Below are 20,059 nucleotides of genomic sequence, written 5' to 3'. Positions count from 1 at the left end.
TGGATTTAAACGTAACAGATCAACTACAGATCAAATTTTTCACATCAGACAGACACTTGACAAAAAGTGGGAATATAATCAAAATATCCATCAGCTATTCATTGATTTCAAAAAAGCATATGATTCGGTCAAAAGAGATAAATTATATAATATATTAGTCTAGTTTCGAATACCTAAGAAGCTTGTTAGTATGAAAAAAGTATGCACCAGTGAAACAAAGTAAAATTCGTGTGGGTATTAATGTGTCTGACAAATTTACAATTCATGATGGGTTAAAACAAGGAGATGCATTGCTCTTTAATTTTGCCTTAGAATATGCTGTTAGGAGTGTAAAAGAAACAACGAAGGACTAAAATTAAATGGTATGACTCAGTTGTTACCATATGCAGATGATGTAGACTTATTAGGGGATGATATAAATACAATCAAGAATAATGCTAAAATATTTTTCAAAAACTGCTAAAGATATAGGTTTGGAAGTTAACAAAGAGAAAACTAAATATATGCTTACAGGCCAAAACCAAGTGTTAGGTAATAATCAAAATCTAATTATTGATAACTCGTTTGAACCAGTTTCCAAATTGAAATACTTAGGAGTAATATTAACAAATGAAAATTATATTAAAGAGGAAATAAAAAGTAGGCTTAATTCAGGAAATGTATGTTACTTCTCTCTTCATAAACTTTTATCTTCTTGTTTAATATCTAAGAAACTAAAAGTTAAAATATACAAAACAGTAATTTTGTCTGTAGTATTATATGGGTGTGAAACTTGGTCCCTTACATTGAAAGAGGAACATAAATTGAGAGTATTTGAAAATAAGATCCTTAGGAAAATCTTTGGACCTAAAAGGGATGAGGAGACAGGTGAGTGAAGAAGGTTACATAATTTAGAACTACATAATTTGTATTCATGTCCAGATATTATTAGAATAATTAAATCAAGAAGACTTAGGTGGGCAGGCAATGTTGCACGAATGGGAGAGGAAAGAGGAGTTCACAGGATTCTTGTTGGGAAACCTGATGGTAAGAGACCTGTAGGAAGGCCAAGACGAAGACGGATGGACAACGTTGAGATAGACCTAAAGGAAATCTGTAGAGATGGAAAAGAGTATATACATCTTGCTCAAGATAGGGACAGATGGAAAGCCTGTGTTGCTGCAGCCATGAACCTTCGGGTTTAAGAAGGCTAGTGAGTTAGTTAGATAGTTAGTTAGCTGTATTCTATTGAATTTTTGATTCAAAATAGCTGGTCTTATTTTTATGTTTGTATAATTTCTGCTGGCCTCCATGGCGGAGTGGTTATCACAGTGTGTTAAAATGCGAAATATCTCAGCCTTCTTTGTGAGTGTTCCTTCATCATATCATCATTTATTCTCATTTTAAGAACCTAATCTGCACCGAGATATTAATTTTTATTGAAAACTTTGCATAATTTTAAACTTCCTGATGAAAACCCATTGGGGCTCTATTGTGTAAAACAGGTCTCTGCATTTAAGGGCTAACCTTCCTCATACCTACTTTGTCTTGTACATGGAATTCTGTTATTGCATTATCGTGCTTTTCTTTTCTAGGTCTTTACAGATGTGAAAGTAGTCCCTATATTGGAACTGGATGTGTTGTTGAATGCATATGCATTTGATTTCATTTCCCATGGTTCGCTTGAGTATGTAAAAGAGGAGAATGGCCTGAGGGCCGGGGATGACTACCAGCTTATCAACGACTTCCACCTGGTGCTCAAGTGCATTAAATCTTCCCTGGAACAGGTTGCCCCAGAAGATGACCCAGTACTCGAAGCTGTTTCCTTGGTACAGACCCGGTTCTCAAGTCTATTTTTCAAGGAATTTAACATTGATGAGTACAAGAGTATCTAACTCTTGGTTAAGGTTTAACAAGAGTAATACTGATACTCTTTAGAATATTTTTGCATGTGAGAATGAATATTTGGTCCACTCTTTTGATGCAAAAGCTGATGTCACATGCATCAAGTTTTTTAGACCAGGATGTTCTACTTTGGAATAACATTTTAGAGAGAGATCTTCCCTTCAGAGAGATTTCTTGAGGCATCACTGCATGAACCCCCATAGTCATCCTTGCTTTATATTAACTGTCTATTACTTTAGTCTTCAGAAATTTTCCCCATTGTGAAATTCTCTGAGGTGATATCACAGATTGGTTCAAATTTAAATAGAAATATATCAAATTGATATTGTGGAACATGAGAGCTACACAGAATACCAAAAAATCTCTGTTAAATTCATGTCAGGCATGGCACAACAATAAATAAGCCTCATGAATATTTTAAACAAACATTGGCTATATTAGCATTTTAAAATTAAAATACATTTGTAACTTTTTATAGAAATTTTCCAAGTTTTGTCATAAGAAAGCATAATATGGCATTGTTTAGCTTCATCCCAGTTTATAATTATTCAAATAATTAACAAGAAAATAAACCACTTGACAACATTTATTGTGATGTACTGAAGTTAGTACATGTTTAACTAATCTGTGAAAAATATTTCTCATCCACTAATGTTGTGGCTGTGTTTCCGTTCTGATTAAAATGCTGCATCATAAGTGTAGCCTCTCCTTAGCTACCGATATGTGTAAGAGGTTTCACTATTTTAAAGTGTACTACTATTCATAGCAGGCTGATAGTGAATTGTAACACTGTGATATTTAGTTTTAACTTTTTTTTTTTTGTGCCTTATCTGTGTATATAGGTCAAGTGTACATGAATTTAACGAATTGAATAAGAAAAAAAAAGTTTGGAAAGTGAAATAGCCAGATTTCAATACTGCCAAGGACAAATATATTTTTAAAATCTTCCTTTTGACAATAAAAGGGACTAGCTGTTTCAGTAATGAAAATTCACAGTTTTTACAGCCAGTTCCCAGCAGTTTTTCTCAAACATGCCTGTGGTCTTCTATGTAGATTGTTTCTTTTTTAATAGTCAAAGCATTTTTATCATTCTAGCAATGGAAGTAGCTTTTATGAATGCCACATAGAACAAAGCTCTATATATATACTCACAGTTGTAATGGCAGAAAGATGATTTTGTGTGGAAAATATCATGATTTGCATCATTTATGGCAAGAATAGGAAGGGAATCAAAGTGACATTAGTTTAATGTTGATAAATAGCCTAAGATTTTCAATCGTATTACAAATTGTGTTGAATTGACTGGCAATAAAGCACGTATTTAATGGGGAAGGAAAACTAAGATAGTCTCATCTTTGTCTAAAATTCAACACTTTCACTAACTGAACACAACATGAAGAAAGGTTAGTCCCTTCCTTGAGCAAGTGCCTTATTCAGTATTGTAATAATATTTTTTTTCTAATTTATGAAGCATAATACTTTTATTGGCACAAGCTTTGGTTCTAAGTGCCATATTTTTTAAAATGGGTACATCGATGTTAAAGGTAAAACTTTTAAGGTTAATATATTTATACCATAGTTATATAATAATTGAGCATACATTGTTAAATATGTATTTGTAATGCATGATTTTAATTTTATATCAACATATTTCTGGTGTACATGCACATTTGGAGTGATTTTGTTGATTGATAGTGTATCTTCCATAATTAAACCCCATTGATTTATTTGAATGAGTAGGAAAATGCAATAATCATGAAGGAAATGCAGGTTTGTTTGCTTTTATAGGAAAATCAAAACACATTGAATGTATTTTTAAAGCCACTTTTGCCGTGAAGGTGAGATTACCTTCATTCTGCCTTCCTGTTCTGAGAGGTTAAAACATGCATGAGGAGAAAACAGGTTAGAAGTTGAAGGAATAGAAGCCTACTCTTGTTTAGAGCATGTGTTTCTGATTTAATCTGATTACACGTGGCAGGAAACAATTTGAATACTTGCTAAAGTTGATAACTTTTGCCTTGTGTTGCCTCAATTTAAAATAGTGCAACGACGATTTATATTCTTGGATTTTATATTTTCATACACTATACATAAAATATCTATGGTCCGAATAAAGGATGTAGAACTTTCCTAAATTTTATGTTTGCTCATATTTCCCCCCCCCCCCCCCCCCTTGGTCCCCTAAAAAACATATAACCAAGGTTCCACTGTATAGACTGGTTGTGTTTTATTTTTATCCACAGTAATATCACGTAACTTCAACTAACCTATTGCGAACCTCACCTTGCAGTGTCAAAATAGAAGTATTGCCTTTGCACTCAGAACACACATCACTAACTATATTTTAGAACTTGTAACTGTAGTAAAATAAGTTCTTCTGTGAAAAAGAATAAGATTGTAATGCATATTTGAAAGACATGTGGCAATCGGAAATGTAGTTGCACTTCCTGATATCATTGCAAAGTAAAAGTTTCCATATAACTGTAAACAAACTATTTACTAAAAATTATGCGATCAAAACCCACACACAATATGGCTGCCAAGCAGTTGGAACTTAAAAGAGTGAGTTTGTAAGAAGCAAGCATGTAATGTATTCAACTGAAATTCGAGCAGGAGTTTCATACATTTGTGTGAAAAACTTTTAAATGGTCAGTAAGTGCTCGTGACACTGCAGGTTTAGGGCCAAGTTAGTGGCACTCCAAACTTGGTTCATCGGTAGCCATGGCCTTAGTCCTTGTTGTTTTCTCTCTGCTACTTAGCAAACAAAATAAAACTGCATAATTATAAGTCTTAACTGTGACAGTTTACAGTGGTCACAGTCGCAGTATTCTGTTTGCTAAGTAGCATTTTTTCTTTCCAAGACTAAAACCGTGAGTAGTGATGAGCCAACTTTGAAGCACCATTTACGTGGCCACAAGGATAGCATTTCTGTTGAACAGATTTGATCATGACAATAAAACTCATTTTCAACTAGTTTCAGTGCACATTTTTCACCTTTTTTTTTTTTTTTTTTTTAGACTTCTCTTGATTTTTCATTAACATGCAAAATGTTCAAACATGGCCTTATTTATGCTATGTAAGTGGTTTATTAAAACTAGCTGTGGTGAAAAACTTGCATAGTTTTTAAAGATTCATAGTGGATTCACTTTTGTAAGTTCATACTTCAATTCGTCATTTCGAATTTTCTCAATTTATAGCATTTTCCTCTCGCAGCACATGTTCTTTCCATCCGAGTGTAATATTTCTTTTAGATTGTATAATTATTAACATTCTCCTAAATGTAATCAAGGAGGGACCATTTTTTTTTTTTTTTAACTCATAATTTGAAATCATGGATTTCTGTGTTTGTTATACTCTTGCTGTTGATTTATATGAAAGTGCACTTTGATATGATGGTGTCATTAACATTATTAGATCAGCACTGCCAAATCCCACAAAGTCATAGTGGGCATCAGTTACCTTGCCAGCAGATAAAATCACATCAAAATATAACAACAATAGTCTGTTTTATCATGCTATTTTTTTGTGTAATTTTATCTCATGATGATGTAAGCCTAATTATTGGAATAAGTGTGAAATAACTTTGCTCATTTGTGGTAGTTATTAGTATATTTATTTCTGAATTTTCATGTTTACAAAGTATGGACACTTGATGAATATTTTAATTTGTTTGTATTATTAAATATCTGTGGTATTTTGAGGTATTTTATAATTAAAAGGTATGTGTGTTATTATAAAATCAGAGATAAAGTATATTATTGCCAGTTATTTTAATTGTTGCACAATTTATATTTTATTTTTGGAATAAAATTGTGTAATTTATGAAAATTGTTTTTTTTATTATTTATTATACAGGGTGTATCAAAAAGAATCATCCGATTTAAAAATGCTATATTTTGGAAACCAATGGACATAGAACCTTGCAGTAAGTTGTAGAATACATGCTGGAATATAAAGTTTCGCTTGCAATAAGTTTTACTTAGTTGCAGGTAGGTGCCACTGGTGCAGCTCACTCTTTAGTCCGCGTCAGGATGGCAACCCAGCATCAGGCAGCATTCTGCGCGCAACGTCGAATACTGTAAGCAGTAGGTGGTGCAGCACCGTATTTACGACGAAACTCACGCTACACAACTGTAACAGACCACATTTGTTCGGTTGTTGGGATGCCATCTTGAAGCGGACTAAAGAGTAAGCAGCACCACGGGCCCGTTCCGAAAGTCGCACGAGTTGAACGTGTTAAACGAGTTATGGTAACTGGCCGTCCCATAACTGCTCTCGTGCGTTTCATTATGCTGTCCCAAAAGTCGCTTTCCGTGCTTCTCATGCAAGAACGAGATTCACCAAACGCAAGGGCCAGGAGGCTGGTTTCTTCGGTGAGAATCACTTGCTGAGTGCAGACAACACGCGTGCATAATGGCTTTCAACTGAACTAGTTCGGAAAATGTATTATAATTTTAACAGAGAGCTGTATGAAGCAACATGTGTAAGACGATTGTGCCTCAACTGTTCTTACAATGTGATTAAAATGAGTAACAGTGTCCACAGTAGAGTTTACTTCTGCCAGAAGGACATGCCTTCATGGACGCCACGAGGATGCTGCGCCTGCGCTTTCGTCTAGAGCGTTCCATAAGTGTAAAATAACTCGTTTCACCAGGTTGATGAGCCCAGTTACCTTCGTTAAAACTTTCGGAACACACCCCAGGAACGCACCTACCTGCAACAACGGAAAACGTATTGTAAGTAAAACTTCATATTCCAACATGTATTTTACAACTTACTGCAAGGTTCTATGTCCATTGGTTTCCTAAATATAGAACTTTTAAATCGGATGATTCTTTTTGATACACGGTGTATTGTACAATACTCTATAAGACTATAAAATGAAGATACCCTGTGTCTCTCACAGATCTGTCCAATTCTCGTTTTTAATGATTTGTTTTTCAAGACATTGACACCAATGAACCATTACATTATGACCACCTAACTAATACTGTGTATGACCACTTTTAGCCTGGAGAACCACGTCCACTCAGCGAGGCATCGATTCAACGAGGTGGAGGAAGGTGTCCTGGGGTATCTCATGCTACAAGCGCAACAGCAGATCCTTTAGTTGGCATACAGTGCGGGGTGATGGTGATGTAGCAGGAACCCACTTCTCCAAGTCGAACCACAAATGTTCAATGGGGTTTATATCCGGGCTATTTGGGGGTCACTGCATTAAAGCAAATTCACTGTCATGTTCCTCGAACTAGTCCTTCACAATCCCGGCAGTGTGGCATGGTGCATTGTTCTGTTGGAAGTGGCTGTCACAAGCAGGGAACACTGTTGACATGAATGGATGGACTTGGTTTCCAATAAGGTCCAGATACCGAAGAGCCGCCAGGGATTGGTGTACCAGAATAATGGGCCCCAGTGTGTCCAATGAAAACATTAGCCAGACCATCACTCCTGTTCCACCGGCCTGTCTCAGTCCAACCATGCAATCATGCCATAGCCTCCGATTGAAATCTGCGTACACACACACTCGGCCGTCAATATGATGAACCAGGAATCTGGATTAATCGGACCAGGCAACCATTTTCCAATCATCCACGGTCCAGTGTCAATGATTTTGTGCCCACCTTCTGTGCTGTTTTCGGCGGAGTGCAGTCAGCATTGGGGGACGACTGGGTCTTTGACTCCGCAGTCCCATGCACAGAGATGTTCAATGAACTGTGTGCTGTGAAACATTGTCCTGGTCACCTGTATTGTACCTGTGGATGGTTTCTCGCACTGTGGCCCTGCAATCGCGACAGCCTCGACTGGCATCAATGAGCTGCTGTCCACACACGGCTGGACAAAGAGTTGTTGTTTACCCATCGTTGCACCACTTTTGATACCTGCTCACAACAGCAGCATGACAGTAGCCAATGAGCCATGCCGTTTCAGAGATGCTGGTACCAAGGTGCTGTGCCATCACAATTTGACCTCTATCAAACTGGGAGAGATCGGCCGCTTTTTCATTCTGATGCCAGGGACACTGCTAACAGCGAGTCTGTAGACCTGGCCATTATATACCATGCTGCCAAAGTGCCATGCTATAATCGCTTTGCGGGCTTGCAGCAGACAATATGGGTGTGTGTGTGTGCAAGAACCAATCAGGTCCACGAATGAGTGAGCCCAGTTGCCACAGCTAGCTCACTGCACCCTTCTAGAAGGGTGAGTGACCTCTGCCTGTTGTGAGTGAGTTGTAACTGCGACCGCGCTTGTGCTCAAAATATTTAATATAATACGTGTTGGAGATGGAAATGTTGCTAGCTGTGTTTGTTGTGGTGTTAGTCTTTGTATTGGTTGTAGGAGGCTTATGTAGTGGAAGAAGTTTACGGTCAGATGCGAGGGAATTGGTGGTGAAGTTGTATAAGTTTTTAAGTCAGAATTTGATGCGTGCAGAAAAAACGAACCATTTATTTCAGTAAGTTTGGTGATGGCCAGAGCGTGTAAAGCCACAGGTTTTCTTTCTTTGTTTCAAGTTTGATATGGTAAAACGAAAATTATATGAATTGATCAAACACAAAGATAGGTTTCGGCAATACGACATTGATTCTTTGTCAGAAAGCAGGCGATACTGTTCCTAGGCTCTCACCATATATGTGTGAAGTAAATCCAATGGAACTTATCTGGGGGCAAGTAGAAGGATATGTGGGAAAATACAACATACATTTCAAGATGTCGGATGTTGAAAAATTATTTCTGGAGGCAGTTGACAGTTTGACAACGGAAAACTGGAGAAAAGCATGCAACCATGTGTGTGGAAAAGAAAACTTTTACCATGAAAAAGACTCTGTGCTCGACCAAGTTATAGAGAACTCTATCATTTCTCTATCATCTGGAAGTGAATCAGACTCCGAAGACGAGACCCTGGATGACAGTGAATCTGACGAGACTGAGGGTGGACTTGAAGGAATCCAAACTTTGGATGAAACTTAAGGTACGTGTGTAATAAATTAATTTTCCATTTTTGCTAAATTATGTTGTTACAAGTTTTTGTTGTTTTTTTGCTTAATGCATTAGAATTTTTATTTGTTTCACTTATTTGTTCTTTGTCTTTTAAAACACTTCAGTGTACTGGAATTTCATAGCAATGTGGCTCTTCTTTCATTCACTGTAGCAAGCACTGAATGCGTGCGAAAAATTATTCCTCTTTGCTACCTCGGCCTGTTTGTTCGGCTGAGGAGCAGACAACACGAGAGTATCGGCATCAGTGTGCGAGCGACGTCTGCTGTTTGCCCGTGAAGCACTCTTTGTAAGGCCTCCTGCAGTATAAATATTTCTGGGTGGGGTGGTTATAATGTAATTGCTCCTCGGTGTAAGAAAATTGTGTATTCTGTGATAATGCCCTCTCCCCCCAAGATAGAGGAATATCAGTTGCAGTTGAATGTTTCTTTAATAATTACACATATAATCAGCTGCTAATTAACACCAACTCTTCCTATATTGCTAATAATAATACAATCTTAGGTGGTTCGATTTTGTATGAATCACTTGCTTATGCAGGGTGTCTATTAGTATAGAAAGTCATAAAAGTCTAAAAAAAGGTAAAGAAATCAACAAGTACTAGGTCAAGAAATTATACTTGTGGTCAAGAATTTTTGCTATCACAGTGACTGATTTAGTTTAATTTACTTCATTTTTGTGCCCCCTTTTGGCTAATCGCGAAGATGAGGATAAATGGTGGTAATATAAGATGGATGAAGGGACAATCACAAATATATAGGAATGACAACACGAACTGTACATAAGATTATACTGGCTGAGTCCAGATGCCAGAGCACCTCTACTCTGCCAAATGCAGTCCAGGATGCATTAATAGATAGAGCAAGTCTAATTCTCTTGTTAAGTACAGCTTCAGATTTCATCTAACTGACCTTTTGGTAAGGGTTTTTCATTAAATAAATATTTAATTTCTTAATTGCAAATTTTCAACTTTACGTAAGTAGTGGTCGAATATTGGATTTGTTATTTTGCTAGACAGCCGGTAGTGGTAACGTTATTACATCTCTCCAATCCTGTTATGACCAGTCAACAAACTTTTTCTAGATATGTATTTTGCAACCTTGACCATAGTCAGAAAGTCATCCTTAGACATGTACATTCTTGAAGATCTAAATTGACCATTTCTCCCGGAACACCTACCTCATGATGTCCTGTAATTTTCTCAAACACCCTGTGGTTGTTTACAATGCAACCCACAAGTGAATACATGATTACATACGTATTAGGAATGGACTGATATGAAAGTTTTGCCAGTATCTATAAAGTACGGACAAAACTTGCCAATACTTAACCAGTTTTGCACTATAGGCTATAGATTTATCTGATCGGACAAGATTTCTATAACTTTACAGATAAACTAATGTGAGTATATTGATGGATACTGATACTATTAAAATTATCCCATCCCTAATGCACACAATAACCTGTCCCTGAAGATGGAGACTAAGATTAACAATGTTTTGTATCTGCTCAGCTTTATATAACACTATATATTTTCAAATGTGTCCTAAACATCGGTACTAAAATGGGTACAGTGAAACAGTTGAATCAATCAGAAAAGTGTACACTGTAGGGTGAGAATTACAGAAATTTGCAAGGATTATTCCTCCCAGTAAACTCAAATTTCCAGACATATGCAGTGCTCGAAAAATCTTCAGAGCTAAGCGCCAGCTCTGAAATTCAGACACCAGGAAACCACCTATTAGCAATTGTGCACACTATAGTGGAACCACAAGCAAGAAAAGTACGCAGACCTGCGACTCCTGTGCACCGCACTCCCACATGGAGGGGAGGAGCAAAGTGGACCATGCTTCCTTATGGCCCGAGTTGAACGGAAGAAAGGGAAGTTGCACGAAGACTTTTCGCCGAAGGTTCTTGTCCTTGTGGTTTATACAAGAAGCTGAGCTGCCCCCGTTGCGGAGTGGGAAGCACATTGTGCTACAATGCCAGAAGTCCCGGGTTCGAATCCTGGCCTGGGTATGGATATTTGTGAGTGTTCATTCATCAATATCATCATTTATCACCATCTTTGCAAATTAGCCAAAAGTGGCACAAAAAGCTAAGTAAAATAAAGTAAGTTAATCAATCTAAGAAGCTGAGCATCACCGTATTCAAAACATCGCTAAATCATGTGAGAAAGTGGAAAAATGGGGTTTGGGAACAAAGAGTAAGAACTTGTTACTAATTCTATGGTATGTTCACAACGTTGATAAAAACACACTTGCTAACTTATGCTGTACTGCAATTTGAATTTAGAATCTTCAAAATTTCGTAGATGTAAACTTATAAAACGGCAATATTACAGCAAAACATCACAGTCGCCCTGGTGACCGGGATTTTTCGAAGCCCTGGACATATGATATGGATCATGCCAACACCTAGACTCAAATATCCCTGGTCAACAATGGTAAAATTTTCATCCTGCTATGGAAAATTTGTATTCCCTCACTCCATAAATAATAGTAATGTTTGTAAATATCTCAATTAGTTTTCAAAAGTAAACTTATTATAAGCATAGCCATTGCCAAAATATCTATTGTTTGATTTGGTTATTTAAGTACCCAGCTTATTACCAAGAAATACTTGACAATATTTTAGGTTTCATTATCATTGGATGGGGTGTAAGGAGGCCCCTCTCTAAAGACGACAAAATCTCGACCTCTATTGCACATAGTACACCCTGGACTGCATTTGTGCAGACTAACAAGACACCTTGTCAGTTTCATCTTGTCACCATTCATACTCATCTTTGTGATTAGGGAAATGTGACAAAAACGATGATATTCAAGAGGAAATAAGAAGCAGACTTAATTCAGGGAATTGATGTTACTTTTCTCTTCATAAAATTTTATCTTCTCGTATCTAAGAAACTAAAAGTTAAAATATATAAATTTTTCCTGTAGAATTATATGAATGTGAAACTTGGTCCCTTAAATTAAAAGAGTAACATAAATTAAGAGTATTTGAAAATAAAATCCTTAGGAAAATATTTGGACCTAAAAGGGATTAGGACACTGGCGGTTTCAGGATTTGTGAACAAGGGGCACGATAAGCAAAACAGCACCCCCCTCCCCCCCTGTACTTATACAGAATGAAAATTATTACACAGTTTCAAACAGTCTTTTATATACATTGTTGCTGAACTAAGCAAATTCTAGACGTTCTTTGAACATCTCTGCTGTTTCGTTCAGAGCCAGTTTCTCGTCTCCATGTAGACCGCCAAGCATCTTGTTCCTCTGCTTGCTCATATCTCTTGACAAAATCTGCTAAGAGATCCATGGTGTTTGGAACATGAGCCAAGCACAATTGCTTTACTCTCCAAGGCAACTGTCCGATGATTAGATTAACTACTTCCTGCTCTGTGTAATTATTACTCAGATTCCTACAGGCAGAGTACATGGACCAAACATATTCCTCCACATTGTTATCATTCTGCTTATTGTACCGCCTATTCCTCACAGATGCCAATTCTCTCTCTCTCGCTTCTGTTGAAGCAAAACGCTTCTTGAACTCTCTGCAGAAATCATATTAAGTGCGGAAATCGTTCTTATGCGAATAAAACCAGTGATAGGCCTTTCCAGTTAACGAATGTGGAATGATTTCAGGTCTATAATGTTGAGGAATTTGTAGAATTTCAAGGTTTGTATTAAATTCCTTTAAATATATTTCAGCTGAAGTAGCGATAATATTGCCATCAAACTTTCTCATAGAATTGATGTCTGTATTACAATACCTTTACCAATTGACGTGACTAATGTACAATTTACTGCAAAAGCGAAGCAAGTGCAAAATCAAACCTATTTTTGCGGAAGTGCGTAACCTATTGAATTTCAATAAATTTAAAATTTTCTGCTTTTCCATTGATAATTTTGTACAATAAACTTTGCTCGTGGATGTCTCTTCTAGTAGAATTTTTTCTGGCAATTTTATATGTAGTATCTGTATGACGATTTTTTTATAAGTTTAATAATACAGTAGAATTAACGTAAGAACTTTTTGGAATATACACACCAGCAAAAGGATCGCATATTATACATGCATATTTTTATATGCTTCTAACGAAACTATTAACATTTAATAATTAAATAATATAATTACTGCCTCTATATTGTTAATGTCATTTGTATTTGTTATAATAAAACCTAGTACATGATAAGAGGTATTACGTACAATATTTTTCAATGTGTGTTCTGAAAGATAAAAGAACTTATGATGGATCATTGATTTCTGTTCTCCTTTCCAAAATATTACCATCCACCTTACACTCTAAGCAGACGAAATCTACCTTTCTCGTGTGGCACTGGTGCCGTAAGGTTTTTGTAATTTTCCTCTATTTGTACTGAAATGTTTGCGCATGTTAAAAATACCAAGGTTAATAGTTGAGTTTACAAATGAAGCCTACGAGGGCCGTACAATCTGAATCTATCAATGCAATGCGAAATATTAACATTTCTGCACAAGTTTAGCCGTACCTAATACTATATGTAGTCTTACCAAGAAATGTCCAATTCTTGCAGCAATATTTTATTGTGACATCAAGAGAAAGCCAGGAGAGAAGCAAAGACAAAAACAACACTAAACCTGGCATAACTAATGTTATCCAAAATTCAAGTGTCAATATTTCTAGTTTCGAAACACTAATCGCAATTTTTTTTTTCACTATGATACTGTTGAAAAGTAGAAAAATGAATCGCTAGAAGTAGGCCTTTTTTCAACGATTTTAATAACCCCTGATTTCCAACGTTTCAGAAATTTATTCATGAATGTAGACTGATGCAAGGTAGCCTTTTCCCGTTCTCTGACTCTGCCTTTTCTCTATTTTCTGCCCCTCACAGTTTTTTCTTTTCTGTACTCATTTTCATTGGATGCAAAAGTGGGAAACCAGAAAGAAAAATTCAGAAAGATGCAAACTGTTAAGACCGTACTCTTCTAATGCATGCGATTCACTCACTATACCAGACCACAACTGAGTATCCGAAGGGAAGCAATACTACGAACTATTTTTTTAAAAAAAATGTTTATCATACTGCTTATTGTTGCAGATTATTAAAATGTTCAAAAACGTCCAGTAGCCCTTCCGAACAGCCGCCTGCCACATTCTGAAACAGTGAATGGAAAAAGAAACACCGACAATTGAATTCGTTTAAGTGAGAATGGATCTTATAAGGGATTGTTGACGTTAGAGGACAGGTTCCGTGCGATTGTTGACAGTTGATTGAAGTAGGACACAAAAGGAATGATGTTTTGACATTTTTCCCTCTTGCATATCTCCAAAGTGTTTCAGTCGGAACTTTGCAACGTGGAAGTTGCATTGCAACAAATATGTGCAAGAACGAGTTTACCAAAAAGGATGCATTCAGTAAATAAAATCCAGCTACGTTCTGCCTTCATGTCGCCCCGACGTCCGTGAAACAACAGGGAATACGGCCATACAGTCGTACCCCCCTGGAGCTGCCGGTGGATTAGGCGACAGGTGAGTGGAGAAGATACATAATGTAGAATTGCACAATTTGTATTCCTGTCTGGATATTATTAGAGCAATTAAATCAAGAAGACTTAGGTGGGCAGGCCATGTAGCACAAATGGGAGAGGAAAGAAGAGTTTACAGGATTCTTGTTGGTGGTAAGAGACCTATAGGAAGACAAAGGGGGAGGCATAACGTTGAGATGAACCTAAAGGAAACTGGTAAGGATGGAAAGAAAATATTGATGTTTTTTAATGCTTATCATTAATTTTACCACATTTTGCAGGTAGTCTGTGAAGAACACTACAATAGACATAAATTTCCTGGTATTAGAGTTTGTCTTCCATAATAGAAGTGGTATTGCAACAATGTTTCTAATTTAATCATTACTACATTAACACCTTGCACAAAAAGCAAAGTTGGTGACCCCATTTGTGGTAATTCATTTATAAAGACCTACAAATGTTCATTTAACTTGCATATTGGTTCTTTCAAAACTTAACTTTTCTTGTAGGACAAGACAATTATCAATATACATACTTGTTGCAAAATGCAAGAACAATTTGTAGAAATCAGTAAAGGCTACTGGTAAAATAATTGAATGCTGGAGGGCACTTTGATGAGAAAATAAATAATTTATTATGCAGCTTTCATCATGCTAATGTTCACTTCACTCAAGAAAAACAGTGGATTTCATTGGAAATATGTGCATTTTCAGCTTTCACCTGGATGTAGCAAATTGATATTATCCCCCCCCCCCCATAACAAAACAATAAAATGTTCATAATTTGTTCATTGCTAATAGCAGAAAAACTCTTTCAGAAAAATGAATGTACATAAAAAGGATTCAACAAACTTATTGAATTACTACGAAATTAACAATAGAATTAATAGCAGTATTAAATCAGGGGGGTTTTTGGACAAAAACTGCTTAAATTGTTGATGGCCCAGCTATTATCGAAAAGTGCTTAGTAACAGAGCTGTTCCAGCAATTAATAGAAAACAACTGAGGGCCACAGCAGAAAAATGCCAGCAAAAGTAATTATTAATTACTAATTATTAATAATTAGTTTTAATATATGATTTCCTGTAATTTACATATACTAAATGTGGCCAATACAAACAAGTTTCTATTTATATATGATGCATTTAAATGGCCAGAATATTTGATGATGAGCAAGTCTTGTACCACAAGAGCTACAACCAACCTCATGTTTAACCTATTACATTTGAATAACCTTTTTTATTATTTGTACATAAAACAAAGATACGTTGATATTATATCAGAAAAAAAAGAACAAAACTTACAATCTAGCTATTATGTAATAAATATTGAGTTGGCTAAGAATCAGGAGAATGAAGACAAATTTTAAAAATGTTTGCTTCAAGTTTAGTATTAAAAACTTAATTATCCTTAATGTAAAAACTAATTATTTTAAACTGAAATAGCCATGCATGATTTTGGTAACTTGCATGATTGTTTACTTACGTGAAATTTAGAAGATTTCGTACTTCCGCGTTGCACAATTTAATGGAATTTAATCGAAATTAATAGGATTGAACCATTAAATTGTGCAACGCGGAAGTACGAAATCTTCTAAATTTCACGTAAGTAATTTTAAACCGCGTTTACCGCAACCACCATGAATTGCATGATTGTGGTAATATTGTTCAAGAAAACAAACAGTAATATTTTTTGTTTTATATGAAAGTGGTAATATAGTGAAGCGCACAGGGATTTCACCCATCGTTTTTTGCCATAAGTGTTGGACCATCCAATCTGTCGTGTATGTAAGTTTATTTTAAGTGTGCAGCTTATTCTTATCGAATGTGCTGATTTTAATGTCCTCAGACAAACTTTTAACATTCCCAACTGTTTACAATCTGGGTTGGATATGATGACAGTCTTTTAAATAATGTTTTCAGCTTTTTGAGAAGCACAGGCCTTTTACACTTACCCGAGACAATTTTTAATTTCTCCTTAGCTTTAATCTGGTGTGTGTGTCCTGTGCAGATCTTTTTACAACCTTGCACTTTTACCCTTTCTATTACACCCCTTCCCCTTTTTTTAACTTTCAGGTAGGGATTTTAGATCAGAGAATTTTTCCTCATACTTTGAAGGGTGCGAAATAGCCACATGTGCCAATGCACTCCAAAAATGTTAACTTGTTGATTCCAGAATTCCGTAAAGCAGGGTTCCCAAACTTTTTCGTTTCATGACACCCTTGGTGTTTCAAGATTTTTACATGGCACCCAAGTCAGAATGTAGGCCTATCTAACAATTGCAACTCTCAATTAGTGTGGTTAGGTTTCTTGTCTTAAGTAAGACAAAAATAAACACATATTTGAAATTCAGAAACATATTATGTGTAAAAAGTACTAAAACCCTTTGTAGACTAACAAGTAAGTATCATTTCAGTGAAAATATTGGAACATTTCACAGTGCTCCTGTAAGCCTGTCACGGCATCCCAGAGCACCGTGGAACACATTTTGCGAACCACTGCCGTAAAGCATATCATCCTCTATTTTATGTAGTCTGTCAGTATTTTGTGATATTTAATAAAATGCAATGATATATTCCCATCAATTTTTCTGTGCATGTAACCCTGAAAAGATTCTCAAACCTACATTTTCTCATTGAATATAATGTGTATTCAGGAAAACTGTTTACTTATAGCAGCATGCAATAGATTATATACATGAAGTAGACAAGCTTTATACTATTATTCTTGTACATTTTTAAAAATCTAGCATTAATACTGTGTTTCTTTGCAGAAGAAAGTTCGCTACAACAAGCCATTTCTCAATTTCTTGGCTGGAATGAAAACGGTTAGTAACAGTTGACTTTGGAAAATATTTTTAATATAGTGTGAGGGAAATATTTAATATTACTTGCATCCAAGAAAACACTAAAGTGCTAATATATTAAAATTTGTATCAGTATGGTTGTGCTTTATATTAATTTTAATGTTGCTATTATTTCTGTTGTTGCAATTATTTATTTATTTTACAAGTTTGTTAGGAAAAAGTCTACTTTTTAACAATGTTCAAGTTCAAGTGGGTAACAGGAAAATTTCCATCTTAGGTTTTCTTTCCCATGTTATAATTTAGATCTCAATAGGGGAAACCAAGTTTCCATACCTTAGAATATATTTGCCTTGAAATATTTGTAGTTTTGCAACTTTAAGTAGTGAAAGTGATAGTTGTACTACTCACATGTCAAATATTTATTGCAAACATGATAATTCATTAAGTATGTTAATAACTTGAAGAAAAAAAATATTATTTGGATAGTTGGACCATTTCCAATATCAACTGCACTCTTACGTTCATAAGTGGTTTTCCTGCTCTCTTCAAAATATCATTCACACTTCTCTCCAAAGTCGTGGTGTGGCTAACCTCCATGACGGAGGGTACAAATACATATATGTATTTCCTGACTGCGTGTGTATTCCTAGTGCTTGAAATGAAAATTCCTAGATGGGAGGATGCTTGGTTGAGCTTTGCAGTTAGGCGTGGGATACTTTTATGGCTTAAAATGGGTACAATGAAGCAGAAGGAGAGGAGTGTTTATGCAAATTATTCTTTAGAGGATGACTTCCCTATTTTCAGTACTGCATTTACCAGGATACTGAAATAAATGGCATCCACTTGGAAGCTAAAGTTGAATTCTGTCCACATGAACCGGTTGACAATGTTGTCATGTTACCCTCAGGAGAACCCAGAAAAGACACCCAAGGAGCTGTGTCAAATGGCAGCCGAGCTCTGGAGAAACATGTCCTTCGACGAGCAGAAGCCCTTCTACCAGCTGGCCCTGGAGGTGAGGCGTTACCTGCCGCTGGAGAAGTTCCGCGTTCGGAGGGAGATCAAGCTGGAACGCTGGCATCGCAGGCAGAGGGAGCAGCAGAATGCCCAACACAGATAGTGAGTACTCTCCGGGACAGTGTATGATGGCCTTTGTGTGCCCCTAGTCATAAATCTAGTGCTGAAGTACATTCGCCTCATTTAGTAGCGAGGAAAATGTCCAATGTTGGTCGAACCTCACCTTGTTGGCACACCAACAATGAAAGGCTAGTTCACAGTTGCTAAGCTTCTTACCACTTTCCATCCATTAAACAGAACAGTTCTTTCCTTGTTCCCTTGAACATTGCAAGTCTCACAAAAGGTTCAGTAGTACATATACCCCATATTCTTTTTCACCCTTGGTCCCTCCACCATATACATGCCGTTAGGCATTGCAGTGACGATGCCCAAAGAAAGGCAGGCTGCTTTAGCTAAGATAGTCGAGAAGAGGGACTGTCAATTGCAGTACATGTTGCGGTTTCGACAGGAAGATGAATGGGGCCAGGGTTGTCATAGGTACTCTGGCAAAGCCTATGACTACTAACTTTCTTATTTTCACATACAGAATGCTTTTAGATCATAGTTTGTAATAGCATTCCCAGTGGCATTCTCTGAAAATTTTGTTTGGGTGGGCAAAATATTTTCAGGTGGCCTTCAGTGACAATACCCCCCTCCCCCTGAAATAAATTAGGGGAGCAACGGAATACTTTCTGGGGAGACATTATCTTTAATATCCCCCTAAATTCCATAAAAATAGTGCATATTTGGGCTAAAAGATCATTTACTTATCTAGTTTTTCTTGTTGGCTAGGAGTAGTGCCCCTTTTAGGGGTGTGCAACCTGTGCTACCACAAATGGTCCCATGCTGTGAGGGGCCTCACTCTTCCGTTATATGCTTATGGAATATACATGTTCATGAGAAGTTTTACTTTTTTGCTGTTCACCTTAGTTAATTAATTAGTCTCAAAAGAGTTAGAACTAAACAAGTTTAAATAAACTGTCTTCTACTCCTATTTTCAGAGTCCAGATTCAGCATGCTGCTCACCTTTGTTCATCTGAAGAAATTAATTTGAGTTTATCAGTTTATGGTTTATTTTATGAGATGTTAAATTATAAGTTATCTCTACTGCACATCGACTTTTGATGAATTTTCAAATATATTATTAAATGTAACAAACAAACTTTATTTCTGGAGAAATGTTTATATGAAACTTGGTTAGCGAAACAATCTGTGTTCAATTTGCACTTCAGCATTGTATACCTTTTAGAATTAAAAAATGCATTTTAGCAAGTATCTGAATGTTGTTTCCATGTAAATTATTTTTACAAAGGTTACAATGATATGTTCTGTAGCAGCATGGTGCTTCCCTTCACTGACAATATTGCCTCGAAATTCAACAGGAGATAGAGACCACAGTTCTATTGTATGAAGTTGACATCAAGTCATGTCCCTCACTTGTATCCCTATCCGTATCAGATCATGATGCACTACTCTGATACATAGGTGTAGCTACGGGGTGTGCCGGGTGTGCCTAGGCACACCCTAATGTGCTGCTTTATCAAAGAGAATTAAAGATACATGTTTCAATAAGAGAGAAAATAGGCAGCATCTTTCTTTTTCCAGGCCAAAATTAAAAGTATAGATTATTCAAAATATTGAACTCGCTGAGTTTATACCCGAATCCCCCCGTGCACCTGCAACAAACAGGTAAACATCACTTCCAGTTGCCAATAACTTTTCACCAAATGAAGTTACATGAAATCTGATTTCACATTTGACATCCTGGCGAAATTCTAGCCTATGGTCATGTATCACGTGACCCACCTATTATTTTA

At 36.4% G+C, this 20,059-nt stretch overlaps 1 protein-coding gene and 1 long non-coding RNA gene across 2 annotated transcripts in view; both read left to right on the top strand.

Annotated features, from left to right (window-relative positions):
• Positions 1 to 4,051, top strand: part of LOC146004388 (putative ATP-dependent RNA helicase DDX60) — a 72,446-nt gene extending 68,395 nt beyond the window's left edge. The window contains exon 9 of the mRNA XM_083143196.1: positions 1,575 to 4,051. Coding sequence (XP_082999322.1) covers positions 1,575 to 1,874 — 300 coding nt within the window. The 3' untranslated portion in view covers positions 1,875 to 4,051. The remainder of the gene's footprint in view (positions 1 to 1,574) is intronic.
• Positions 4,052 to 15,338: 11,287 nt separating this feature from the next.
• On the top strand, positions 15,339 to 18,306 carry LOC146004134 (uncharacterized). Its single transcript, XR_014443898.1, has 3 exons — positions 15,339 to 15,418; positions 17,157 to 17,210; positions 18,097 to 18,306. It is a non-coding gene; the product is annotated as an uncharacterized LOC146004134 (long non-coding RNA).
• Positions 18,307 to 20,059: the final 1,753 nt, after the last annotated feature.

Source organism: Lepisma saccharinum, chromosome 21, assembly GCF_977018435.1.
Source record: "Lepisma saccharinum chromosome 21, izLepSacc3.1, whole genome shotgun sequence".
NCBI classification, from domain to species: Eukaryota; Metazoa; Arthropoda; class Insecta; order Zygentoma; family Lepismatidae; genus Lepisma; species Lepisma saccharinum.
Note: the sequence above shows the minus strand (reverse complement) of the source record. Positions and strands in the feature narration are given on the sequence as shown.